Source organism: Hippichthys cyanospilos, chromosome 1 (assembly GCF_059441005.1).
Source record: "Hippichthys cyanospilos isolate Australia breed blue-spotted pipefish chromosome 1, RoL_Hcya_1.0, whole genome shotgun sequence".
NCBI classification, from domain to species: domain Eukaryota; kingdom Metazoa; phylum Chordata; class Actinopteri; order Syngnathiformes; family Syngnathidae; genus Hippichthys; species Hippichthys cyanospilos.
This window is the reverse complement of record NC_142369.1, coordinates 35,287,792-35,301,193: the sequence shown is the minus strand read 5'-3', so window position 1 is coordinate 35,301,193 and position 13,402 is coordinate 35,287,792. Positions and strand designations below refer to the sequence as shown.

Sequence of the window (13,402 nt, the reverse complement as noted above, 5' to 3'; positions counted from 1 at the left end):
CATTTGGATCAATGGAAAGGTCAATAGAGCTTTTCGCTCTACTGTAGCTTTAGTCAGTAAGGGTGATTGTGGTGTCAGGACATAATTAATTGTGGAAATCTTTTTAGTGTTGCCAATATTCCCAGAGATGAGATAGGAACCATCTGTCTCACGTGTTTTCTCTATTCTATGTCATGTTTTTTTTCTGTATGGCAAGTTGTGCCAGACAGAAATGTTTGAGCTCACTATGACCACTGACCCAGACCGTGCCTAAGTGCGATATAAACACTCCCATTTCCCTATTATATGTTGGTTTGCCTGATGATAATGCTAACCAAACCAATGTTATTAATGATAACTTCTTTAGATATTTATCTATAGTTAATAAAGTTTTAGATAACCCATGTTTCTGGTGGTTTTTGCTCATTAAGGTACGTTTTACAGTTTGCTTTGAACTCAACTAAGCCATAAAATTGGAATTTGTTTAAATTGATAAATAGCGGAATTTGTTGTTTTTATATAGCCAATTCGATTAACAATTCTGAGAGCTTTTTTTGTAGCTTAAAGAGTGGGTGAGCATTATCTTGGCTTTATATGTTACCCTATGTTTACACAAAGTATTTTGCACTGACCAGGGTACTTGTAAACATTCAAAGAGCTCTCCTCAGGGAAAAAACCTGACCTGTTTCTCAGGCCAGGGTTAATAAGCCTCACTGGCCATATATGTAGTTTGCCTATGTGTCGTGTTGAGAGTATTGTACCTCTAATTGGTCAGGCCAGGGTTAATAAGCCTCGCTGGACATATATGTAGTTTGCCTATGTGTCGTGTAGAGGGTATTGTACCTCCAAGTACCGTAGTACAAGGCAAAGGAAACAGGAAAATGTCAGTGCTGCAAGCCGCTAAAAATGAATAGCCGTAATTTGGAAATCCCAGCTGACTTCCTCACAACGTTTGGCTTTGACTACAATACAGTGACTTGGCATCCAGTGCATTGTCTGTATGTTTTGTTGCACTTCTATAAAAGAAAAAAAACAAATTGTACTTCTTCTTATAATAAGAAGTTGTTTTGGTTGTTTTGTTTCTGTGTGCCCTGTAATTAGCTGTCAATCAGTCGAGGTTGCTCCCCGCCAACTGCCCATAGACCAGTGGTTCTTAACCTGGGTTCGATGGCAGCACCATATTTGGTGCTGTTTATACTGCGAAATTTATGGTAATCCAAGGCCAATTTCTAGTCAGCACGTGCGGCAGCATGCTGGGTTTGCTGAAAAAGTCTTTGAAGCATTGCTGTAGAAGCTTCTTAATCTCATAAGATAATGGGTCTTTATCTTAGAAATACTGTATGTTTGGGACTTAAGCAATGGGAGGAAAAAGTGGAGTTGGTCCCTGGAAAGTTGACAAGATTTCTAATTGCTCACTTGAGGAAAGAAGAGACTGTATTGATGTAATCTCTGCAATAACATTTGCACAATTTCCTATAATTATATGGGATTGTCTTGTCCTTGCGGGCCTCTCTCACAAACCAAACAATAAACACAAATACTCAATCTACATCCTTTCTCATTGTACATTTTTCTACATTTGCCATTTTAGGTTAACATGTTTGTTGAGGGATTCCATGATGCATTGCTGCTTTATGCTATTGCTTTGAATGAAGCAATGAAAAATGGATACAATAAGAAAAATGGATCAGAAATCACATCAAGAATGTGGAACAGAACCTTTGAAGGTAACATTTTCATTTCATTGTCTTTGACAAGTCAGCATAAATTCATGTTCCTGCCCGTCTAAATCTAGTTTCCTGTGTTTTGGAAGTAAACTGCGCTCGTCATATAAACAGAAGCGTGTGTGTGAATCTGGAATACCAGCTCCTCAGCACTGGGTCTGCTCTGTGTTTTAGATCAAGATGCTAGCAGAAAGATTCCAAGTTCCGCGCACATGTATATCGATGTCATCGTATTTTAATTGGAAATATGACATCCACTATATCATTTTTATTAGCAATCTCCAACTGCCCTCCTCACAAGTGCGCCAACTAAATCATTCAGCCTCTTGCGGTTCCTCTCACTGTAATTGCATGCATGCCAGCTGATAATGAGGCGGTATATTTCAAAACTAGTATGACAATGCTTTGGTGTCAGGTAGCACCAGATTATAGTTACCGTATTTCTCAGAGTACAAGTTGATCTTGCTAATAAGTTGACCCCACCTTTTTTTTGCTGCACTTTGGGGTGAATTTTACGAAAACGCCATTATAAGTCTACCCCTGATTTTAATGGTTACTGTCCAATTACTGTTCAAATAAAACGCATAGTGTATGTTAGTAAAATGACAAAATGACGGTTTAGAAGCATTTCTACAGCGCATATCGAGTAACATACTGTTGTGATTATGAGGAGGAGGTGGAGCAGGAATGAAACAAGACTGTGACGCAATGTATGTATGCGTGTAGACGCAAATGCTGAAAATGTTGTCGCAACAAAAAAATGATTTGAAGTTGCAATGCTTTGTTTTTTGACACAGCTGCATATTAATTTGTCTAAAAGTCAACATAACTATCTTGTCACTCCAAATACAGTAGTTCCTCCCATTTAACTCCTGGACATGCTGTTCTTCCACTTCATCTTTTGTTCCTCGTCATTTGTTCTAACATCCTCGTTACCCTTCCACGGGTAGTCGTCTTTGGACCTGTCCAATTTGTCCAAACGCAATAGTGGGGCGGACCCCCTCGGAGGGCTTGAGGCGATGCTGGGGGGGGGGGGGGGGGGGGGGGGGGGTGCAAATGACCCCAGGCATTTGTTTTCTCCATGTGAAGTGTAATTGTGATAAAAATAAAGATTGGCATTTCAGGCACTTTGATGCACTTGAGCTTTTTTTCTGCTTTGACAAAACTTTAATCTGTATAAATGCTGTCAAAAGTTGTTAACAGCAGTTGAGTTTGTTTGTATTGCTTTTTCCTTTTGTCAATGTTAAAAATGATAGTTTTACATACTGTATCTACTGTATGTGTGTATTTACATACATATACAATCTTTATGGATAATAATCTTATTTATGGTCGGTGTGGCAAGTGGGGCTGGGCACAAAATGTTTTCTCATGTTTAGAGCTTTGCAAAATGTAATTTTACAAATCATATGACTTTATTCTTGAGAAAAAAACCCTCCCAATGCTTAGAATAATGTTCAGGAAATGGTTTGGAGAAAAGCTGTAACATGTCTAATTGTGAACTTCCAAAGTACAGTAGATTGTTTTTGTCGTGGTGCACAGGAATTGCAGGGCAGGTATCAATGGACAACAATGGTGACCGAAATGGAGATTTCTCTTTGATGGCAATGACCAATATTAATACAGGAACATATGAGGTAAGATGCTAAATCAAACTAAAACGTCATCCTTTGGGAATGACAGTAATCTTTTCATTACATAATTTTAGGTTGTGGCCAATTACTTTGGTGTGAACGGAAGCTTTCAGCTGCTGTCAGCCTTCAACTATGACCACTTCACTCTGCAAGACATACAGATGACACATCCAGAGATATCAGATACTTCATGTAAAGAATCACAACCACAATGCTTTTTTGTTGTTGAAAAGTTTTATTTTTATAACATGCTGTGGTTAATTATTGTTCTTCTAACCAGGTGGACTAGGAATCTCAGCTTTGACTGGGGTCATAGTGGGTGCTGTTGTGGGAACTGGAATGCTAACGGCATTCTATTTTTTCAGGTAATTATATAAACATGTAATCATGTCTTAGCAGACAATATGGGCAAAATATCTGAATTAAAAATAACAGCTTCCAATCATTTTGAAATTATTTTCTTGAAGACATTAATCATGCATCTATCCATCTTCTATAGCCACTTCTCCTCACTAGGGTTGCAGGCTTGCTATTACCTATCCCAGCTATCTATGCGTAGGAGGCAGGGGACATTAATCATGATGCAGGAAAAACAAACAAGTAGCCTCATAAATGATGACCAAATATAATAATCCTTCATTTTTTGCGGTTAATGGGGACCGAAGTATTTAGACTTTATTTATTTAAGACAAATATTACTGCAGTACACATTTTCATTCGAATTTTAAATTATTAGACCTTATACCATAACTGCAGTACTGTTAATCCTTCTCATTTTCGGGATCACGGTGAGCCACAGTGTCACTCAGAGTAGGCGTCGGAGGTCCAACTAGAGTCAAGCACGTAGCTAAACAAACATGATTGAAAAGCAGAGTTTACGCTTGAAATTTCATTTTATTACAAAAGGTAAGAAGATCCCAAAGCTTTCTTTCCTTTCCCGATCTCTTGCAGCCGCTCGTGTGTGATTGACTCAGAGAATTTCCTCGCTTTGACCAAAGGAGTAGAACTGTTCTCACCTGACTAGCCAGGCGATCTGTCAGTCAGCTCAAGGGGCACTCCTGGAAGACGTGCGCCTTCCTACAAGACACGCGATTGGTTCCCGGCGCAGCAATCAAGTTAGACGTCCGAGCGCCTATTCGTAGGGCAACTGCAGTTCACCGTGATTCCGACTAAGTATAGACGAAGCATAAAAAAGAGAAGGGACAACAGTACTACCGTTACTGTACATGGTTTAATCATTTAAGATTTAAGTAAATATGTGTACTGCAGTTGTCCGACGCCCGAGGAGTGCCCGTGACAAGTGTATTTATAGTTAACTTGTCTGTCTGGCATGCAGGGACCCTTCACAGCGTGTCTCTCTGGAATATAGCATTTTTTTCATGAATAAAAAAACTGCACTGAGGGCACAATAAGTGGGGCACAAAGTTGCAAGAAGTCACAGTATAGCAAAACTGGGATTTGTTGAAGAGGCTAAATAAAAACCAAAATGTAGGTAATGGGCGTGTCTGGGTTGGGGGGGGTTGTGTGTATGTGTTATGTGTATGTATGTATGTATGTTTGTTTTGGGGTCACATCTTAGAATCAACTAGTTTAAAAAAAATTTGGGGGTGTTACATGCTTAACCCTGATTCTTCAAGTCACCAAAATATGATTTAGTGCTCATTTCTCAAGTGTGTGGGGCGGCTTGGTGGAGGAGAGGAGCGCGTCTGCCTCACAGTTAACACAAGTTCAATTCCAACTTGCTCGAGCCTTCCTATGTGGCATTTGCATGTTTTCCCCAAGCCCATGTGGGTTCTCCTCGGGCACCTCCCACGTACCAAAACTCCCTATATTCCACTCTAAATTGTACTTAGGTGTGATTGGGTTGGTTGAAATGGTTGTTTTGTTTCTGTGTGCCCTGTAATTAGCTGGCCATCAGTTGAGGTTGCTCCCCGCCAACTGCCCATAGACCAGTGGTTCTTAACCTGGGTTCGATCGAACCCTAGGGGTTCGGTGAGTCAGTCTCAGGGGTTCGGTGGAGCCTCCGCCGCAGAGGTCCACCCCTCAGTCTAGTCTGCAGTTAGTGGGCACAGTCATTGAAAGCGTCCTTCTCTGAGATTTCCTACCGGTCTGCTTTGAGGTCGCTGGTTTATGCAGCAGAGTGAGACCTCCCTATCAGACCGCTTAAAGAGTTATATGTATACGTGTCTGTGTATATATATATATATATATATATATATATATATATATATATAAACCCATATTTTATTTTTTACTATAGAAGGGTTCTGCGAATGAGCATATGAAACTGGTGGGGTTCGGTGGCTCCAACAAGGTTAAGAACCACTGCCGTAGGCAGATGGGATAGGCACCTGCAAGCCTGTGACCTGAGTGAGGATAAGCAACTAAAAAAATGGATGGATGGATGTTTTACACCTAGGGATGCACAATTGTCACTGTTTTGTTTTTAGACTGAAGCTAAGTTTTTACCTTTCAGCAGTTGCTGATACCAAGCAAAGTTAAAAACAAAAAACTATCCTAACTCAAGTAATATCAAACCTTGCATATATTTTCCTCATGATACTTTAAGCTTCTGGGTAGCATCACCCAGGGCAAATAGGTCCTAGGTGAGAGACATTTTGCAGGTAATAATCCTGATCATTTGCATCACGTGTGTTGGCGATGAGAAGCATCTAAAAGATTCAGTATAATGGCCCTCGAGGACAGGGTTTGGACACTCTTGTTGTAGAGTACAATGTTGTTACTAACAAAAAAAAATTGTTGACTAGGCATACTGTACTAGGAAATGGTGTTCTCCCAAACTCTGGTGCAAAAATGAATGTGTTGGGCTGTGCTGGCTACTCAGAGAATGTGGGTGTGTGTTTAGTATGCATGGGTGGGACTTCAAGCTTAAGAAAACTCATAAATAACAATTGAGGACCTAATGGTTTTCTTGGATTGGATGTGGCTGGTGCTTGGAGATCCACAATCAGCACGAACACTTGGAAATGTTTGAAACTTTTCAAAGATATAGAGCAGAGTGGCCGAAGGCTCTGCCTCTCACAGGAGGCAGATTTAGTGGTAGTCTTGTAGGTGTTTCTCCTACTCTGAATAATCTCACCTTGTTGTTGCTGGGGACATTTGAGAGAAACTCATTTCCCTGGTTCACTCAATTGTACTTTTGATTGTATTTGATAATGCACTTGCTGCCAGTCTCATTTGTAATCAAATACATGCAAATTCTTGAACAATTAATTCAGCCTTATACATTTTATGAATATAAGTATGGACATACAGTATTGGCATCTCTACCATCTACTATATGTTCACATTTAACAAGTGAACGGTAGAGACAGATTTATTAAGCAAGGTTCCTTTAATATGATTTTTTTTGTTTTGCAGAAAAAATTACAGGATTACCATTGTGCGTCGAGCACACAGTGAAGAATCTGCCACTGGGAAGCACCGCCAGTTACGAGAGGACTCTATCCGATCAAACTTCTCGGCTGCTTAGTCGGCAACGGCAGCAAAACTGTTGACACCAAATTTACTGTGCATCATTGTGGTTGGAAATTATCACAGCTGTCAGTGAGGACATGCTTCTCGAAATTAAATTATGTTGTGTACTCCAATGTTAAATACCAGTTCCATCCATCATCCATCCATCCATCCATCCATCCATCCATCCATCCATCCATCCATCCAGAATCATGACTGCTTATACTCAAGTAAAAAGAAAATGTTCACAATACAAAAGGCCCATAAATATTTGGACAATGACAATAGTTTCAGCATTTCAGCTTTGCAAAACACCACAATGAATTTTAAATTAGTCACTCATGTTCTTTAAATGGCTCTGAGCTTTAAATTGAGGAAATTTACTTCCCAATCAGAATGGTGTAAGAATTAAAAAAAACAATTGAATGTGCCTCAATCTTTTGAAAGACACCAAATGAAATTGTGTCAAAGATAATCACACATCAGATTGTCACTTTTCAATCTTTTGTTACAAATCTTTTGCATTCAAAAACAGCCTGGAGTCACAATCATTTCTAATGGTTATGGTTTGGGTTAGGGGCTAGAAAATGCATTATGTCAATGGATGTCCTCATCACTATAGCCATACACATGTGTGTGTGTGTGCGTGTGTGTGAGTGTGTGTATAAGTGCATGTGTCTGTGTGAGAAAGTACGTGCATGTTTTTTGAGGATACTATGCCAATATAAGATTAGATTGAAGAACTTTGTGTCACTAAATTTGCTATTTATTGTGGGCTGTGATGATAGTTGGATAACACGGCCACAGTGGCGGGGCGTGACTTTCACACACACGCCTTCTCTGATGTCAGAGTCTTGAATAAATATGCCCCATGCGCACACATATGTATTACTGGGCTATGCGCACACATATGTATTACTGGCTACACAGTCTACTTTCCGGAGCTTTTAAACATCAATAAACCTGCATCAGCCATTAAAACATAGTGATATGTGATGCTGTCAAAACTTTAAAAAATAATAATTTAAAATAAATGTCCGCCAAAATATCTCCCGATTTTTCTAGACCTCTTCATGCTCTTTTTCTTTTCGCACTGAGATGTATAGCATATCCACTCGGGTGTTCCCAAAAGATTTTTAAAAGCACCGTAGCGCATTGAGGAGCTCCCTTTACCTTCGAACTGAAATGTATAATACTGTATATCCACTCGGGTGCCCCAAAAGGTTTTTAAAAGCACCGTAGCGCATGTGTCCAGCCGTACTCTGGAGTCTCGTTGCTGCCTTGGTTAAACAATTAAAGTTTGCAAATCCAGTGTTGCTTCAAACACCAAATCGATCCTTTGCAAACAAAAGGCATTCCCAGCAGCCAGGGTTAGCTCACGCCCCAGGTAGCCCAGTCAGAAATATGGCCAAGTTGGGACAGGTTAGCTAATAGCTACACTACGCCACTAAAGCAATCAGGCAAAGCAGACACCGCGTAGCTTGCTTGTTGAGCATTGCAGCACCTTCCTGCAGTGAGCATCCACTCACGTCACGTTCAACGTGGGGCCTCTAGATGGCGATCTTATGACTCGGTTGGCTATTACAGTTGTCTCTTAAGTTAGACGGGCTGCTCACATAATCTAATGCGCTTGCGCGGAAGCCCGCAGCTGTTGATGTGAATGCCTTACCGCCTTCGGGAGCAGGCAGATTACATACATCCTGGCGACACAAGTTAGCTGAATTCTAATTGACTAAAAACCCCAATTTAAAACTACTGTACAACACTAGAAGGAGCGTAAACAAATGGATATAATATGACATGAAAAGAACAGAATATGGAGATTAATTTACCAAATGGATATAATATGACATGAAAAGAACAGAATATGCAGAATAATTTTATAAATAAAAATATATACAGTGATACCTCCTACTTTGCGGTCTCAGATATCGCGGTCTCAGTACTTCGCGGGTTTTTCCAGGAAAAATTAAAAATATTTCAAAATAAAAAATAATTTAAAAAATGTGCAAAAATGGAAAAATATTGAAAAAAGCAAAAAAGTACATTATACAGTACTGTATTCATCAAATAACTAAGTAATATTAGTTAATAACTATGTTAAGAATTCTTCAAGCGTTAAGAGTTCGTGACGTTTCTTATCTTATTTTGAAATGCATGCTTTTAATTTGTCGGGTCGCGTTGCATTTCCGTTTCCTGTTTTATGTCTGTGCGTCGATCGGCTCGTTACGGTGACGTAGTGAATGACAACGTAAGCTCATATTTATAGTTTATTATCATTTATGTTAATAACGCACGCTACTGCCTATGTTTAGTAAGCGATGAGTGTTTATTCTGTTTATGTGTTCGTTTGTGTAGAGGTTGCACTTTATAGTTAGTAGTTGATGTTAGTTGTTGCTAACCCGCTAATGTCGGCTAAAAATATAATAAACTCATAGAGTAAAGTTCGGCAAGTGTTTATATGTTAGTTGACTGACTTTAACATTGTTGTTGATTTATTATTCAACAGATACTACATGATACACCATACATGAGCCAAAATAAATGTGAACTTCAACGTGATGACTTGCGTACTCTTTCACCGGAGTCTTGGTGCAGATAACCAGTCCTGAGAACAAATTCTCAACAAACTAAGTAATATTCGTTATTTAATGAATATACAATAATGTTAATAAGGATAATGTAATGTGAAATAATAGGAGAAAGGAAATAAAATATGCAAAAATACAAAAAAAAAGGATTGTTTATGGTTACTGCGGCTAATCTAGGAACTGATTCCGTACTTCGCAGGTTTCAGACTTCGCGGGGGGTTGACACCCCCCATTAACCGCGAAGTAGGGGGGATCACTGTATATAATATATATCTTTAGTAAAAATGAATTTGAAATGAAATTGACTTTGACTATTTGACTCATTGACTCATTCTAGTCTCATTATAATTATCGTAGTTCTTTATGATAATAATGTCAGGTTATGTTAGGCCAGCGGAGAAGGCCTTGCTGGCCCCTGACGGTCCACCACTGCATGGCCACTATATGGCAAATGCATCTAGCCACATAAAGACAATGAAAATGTTTAATAAAGCTTCATAACTTATAATTTTTTTTATACTTGTTTTAATTATTTTTGCATTTGTCAATGCATGTAGGAGAACATGAACATTTTATTCATCCTTTCCACTATTTACTAGTCACTTCAACTATGCGCTCCTTGTTCTTTGATCTCAAAAAGACCTTGAACACAGTTCGTCATGAATTTGCCATCATGAATTTCTAATCTTCCTCAGATGCAATCAAATAGGTTGAGTCTCACCACATTGACCTTTTTTAACATGTTGGAGTTCATCCATCCCAGTCATTTAAATCAACTTGACCACTGATTTTCCTCAAAGCTCTAATTTAGCGCCTCTTTTGACAATATTTACTAATGTAAACCTGCCACGTTAGCATTCTGCATGGTGGAAGTGGGAATACCAACATCCATGGACAATGATAAATAATGATAAATAAACAATGGAGAGGGAAATAAGGTAATGAAAGGAATAAAAAGTTTTAGATTACTTAATATTGTATTTTAATTTTAAAAGAACAATGCCACACAAATGTGAGTTGCTGCATCCAAATCAATATTTACTTTCATAAACACTGTTGCAAGTGTCGTCATCTCTTCTTCTGCGGATACCAAGTACTTTGGGTATGAATTTGTTTCTCAAACCAGACAGATTTCAATACAAATATCTGAATTGAGCCTTTTTGCTGCTCCTTGTCAGTAAAATCATCAGGGAATAACAAACACGTGGCTATTGAATAAGAGTAGTCAATTGTTTAATTATTTTAGGTCCTTTAAAGGGACAATGTGTAATATTTCAACAGTTATTAATTTTAAAACCCCACCATAAATTTCAAGAAGATCAACATATTTCTAAATAAATCATCAGAGTCTGGTAATAGCTATTTAAATTACATGGGGAGCGCTGCTCAGATGAAGGCTGTCATGTTTCTTGTAGCTACGTAAGGCAAAGGAGAAAAACTTTCCTGAATAAAATTCAAATCACATTTTAGATGTTGGTTTGTGTCTTGTGTGCAGTCGAATAAGTTTCTGTTTTGTATTCCAATCGCAAACGAAACCGGAAAAATGTTAATGTGTGAACATTTTATTTCCATTTTATTCTTACATAATTTCCAATTTAAAGATTATTACAGAAATGGAATTTTTATTTGAAAAAAACAAAAACCAAACACCTTAGAATAGATAGTATTCACGTGACATCACTGACCAGACCCAGTGGCCATATTGTGGGGCAAAATATACTTGCCGGGGTCAGTGAGAAAACATAAAAGCCGAGGAGATCGCACGAAAGGCACTTGACAATATTAATGGTTGCTACAATAAGGCGAACAACACTGTTAAAAGACGGTTCTTCGGAATACCTGTTGTCGGACACCATGAATGTGAACACACGAAGGAACTCAGTGAGCAAAGAAGAAACACTTGGATTGCAAGGATAAATCGAAAGGATTTCTTACCGACAAAATACATGAATGTGTGTTCTGACCATTTTGTTGAAGGTGAATATAATTGTAAGATAGCGAAAATACATTTTACCGTTACGTGATTGCAATATATCACGCTGATTTCTATCTTACAAATCTTTTAAATGTTAGATTCTACGGCGAAATCCACATAATATTGCTCACTGATGTGAACTCAAACGTAAACATCATTTACTCTTCACTAAATTTTCGATGCGTTAAAAATACATAGAGATGATATTTAGGAATGGCCATTTCAAATTGGCATTTGTCTATTCATGTTTTACCAACTATAAAGCTGGTTTAAAAGACAGCTATTTTTGGATACAAATGCACGTATGTTTCGTTGTTGTATATGTTCGCACATCTGTGACACTTTCTAATGCATATTTCACCATACAAATTCAATATCTTATAATTACTACTGCCAGTAGATCTACATCTTTACTTTTAACTTAAGTGTACAGGGAGAGTTCTCATGATATCCTGTCAGCATATCTTTGATGAGGATTGATGAGGATTCCATCATTGACGAAATGATGCTGAACATCCTTCACCCATCCAAATGAAATAGTTGTAGGACTCAAGTGATTTGTAAGTTTTCTTATCTTACAGTGTTCACTAAATAATTGATTATTTCAGGATATGTGATATTCAGCAGTTTTTGGAGTCCGTTGAAAAGTTTTCCTTTGGTCCATACAGATCGATTCCGTTTATCAAGCAAAGTTTCGACTTGTATTGCTCTGGCAAGTGTTGATCTAAACCTTCCACGGACGTTCTCTTTACAGAAGTAACGTTAGAGTAGATGAGGGTGCCTACTCGAGAGATCGTGACATCAGTGAATGCTATATATACACGTGGTCTTCAAGTCTGCTTGGGAATTTTTGTGGCGTAGCGTCTCCTGGTGGCACGAATGTGTTGCTACGAAGCCACACATAAGTCCCCAGATACACATTTGCAAATCCCCTCACGCATTAGTGATTACCCTGCAGCAGGACTGTAGCAGAAGTCAAATATAAATATCCAGCCAATCCAGGAGACCAAGTGTTCGCAGATCACCCTAATTACAGAGCTATGTATACATTCAACTACTGTATGTGTTTACATTTACAAATCAACGTACACATTTGTGACTTTCATTACGCATTTGTGATTTCAGCCACACATTTGTGGATTTTTGTTGCGCATTTATGGATTTTTTTTGCACATTTGTGACTCGTTACGCATGTGTGAGTTTTGTTGCGCATTTGAGGTTGTGGATTTATGTTGCGCATTTGTGACTCATTACACATTTGTGACTTCAGTTGCGCATTTGTGGTTCTTATTGCACATCAGTGACTTTTGTTACACATTTGTGAATTTGGTTACACATTTGTGGATTGAAATATGCGTTTGTCAATTGAAATACGCTTTTGTGACTTAGGTTACACATTTGTGGATTGAAATACGAATTTGGGAATTAAAATATTGAATTCTTTTGCTACAATTCTGACCCCATAATGGTCCGAGAGACAATAGTGCCCATGCTGTATTCTCGTAACACCAGTAAACGGCAATTCTTAATTGTACACAACGTACACGACGATCCACCAGATCATGGGAAATCTCTTACCTAGATTTATTTTATATTTTTTTTTTATATAATAAAATGGTATTTCAAGAGTAAACTCAGCATTGTTTGATCATGTACAGACTACTTTAATTCGACGTCCAGGCCGTGACTAATATGACCACAGCGAGACTTCAAATGAAAGGGCTTCTTCCGTCGGCAGTCGGCAATCCAGATTGCTAAAGCAGCTTCCATATGGACGATCAATTTATTACGAGCTGTAACAACTCGCTTCACTGAATTGTCAAAGGTGATGGCAGCCGTCTTCCAATGTTCGCCTCGTCCTTAATGTAGCGAATGGTGGATTCATTCACTCCCAAATGACAGGCCACGGCTGCGTAACTTCTCCCTTAGAGATGTATCTGTGAAGGGAATCATATATTAGGTTTTTATCATTATGTGCTTATTTCTTGTCTAGAATAGTTCTAGTTCATCTCGGCCCAGTCC

At 38.5% G+C, this 13,402-nt stretch overlaps 1 protein-coding gene across 1 annotated transcript in view; it reads left to right on the top strand.

Annotated features, from left to right (window-relative positions):
- npr3 (natriuretic peptide receptor 3) overlaps nucleotides 1-13,013 on the top strand; it is a 38,882-nt gene extending 25,869 nt beyond the window's left edge. Inside the window, exons 4-8 of the mRNA XM_088426289.1 lie at nucleotides 1,571-1,706; nucleotides 3,246-3,340; nucleotides 3,412-3,529; nucleotides 3,618-3,702; nucleotides 6,719-13,013. Coding sequence (XP_088282415.1) covers nucleotides 1,571-1,706; nucleotides 3,246-3,340; nucleotides 3,412-3,529; nucleotides 3,618-3,702; nucleotides 6,719-6,830 — 546 coding nt within the window. The 3' untranslated portion in view covers nucleotides 6,831-13,013. The remainder of the gene's footprint in view (nucleotides 1-1,570; nucleotides 1,707-3,245; nucleotides 3,341-3,411; nucleotides 3,530-3,617; nucleotides 3,703-6,718) is intronic.
- Nucleotides 13,014-13,402: the final 389 nt, after the last annotated feature.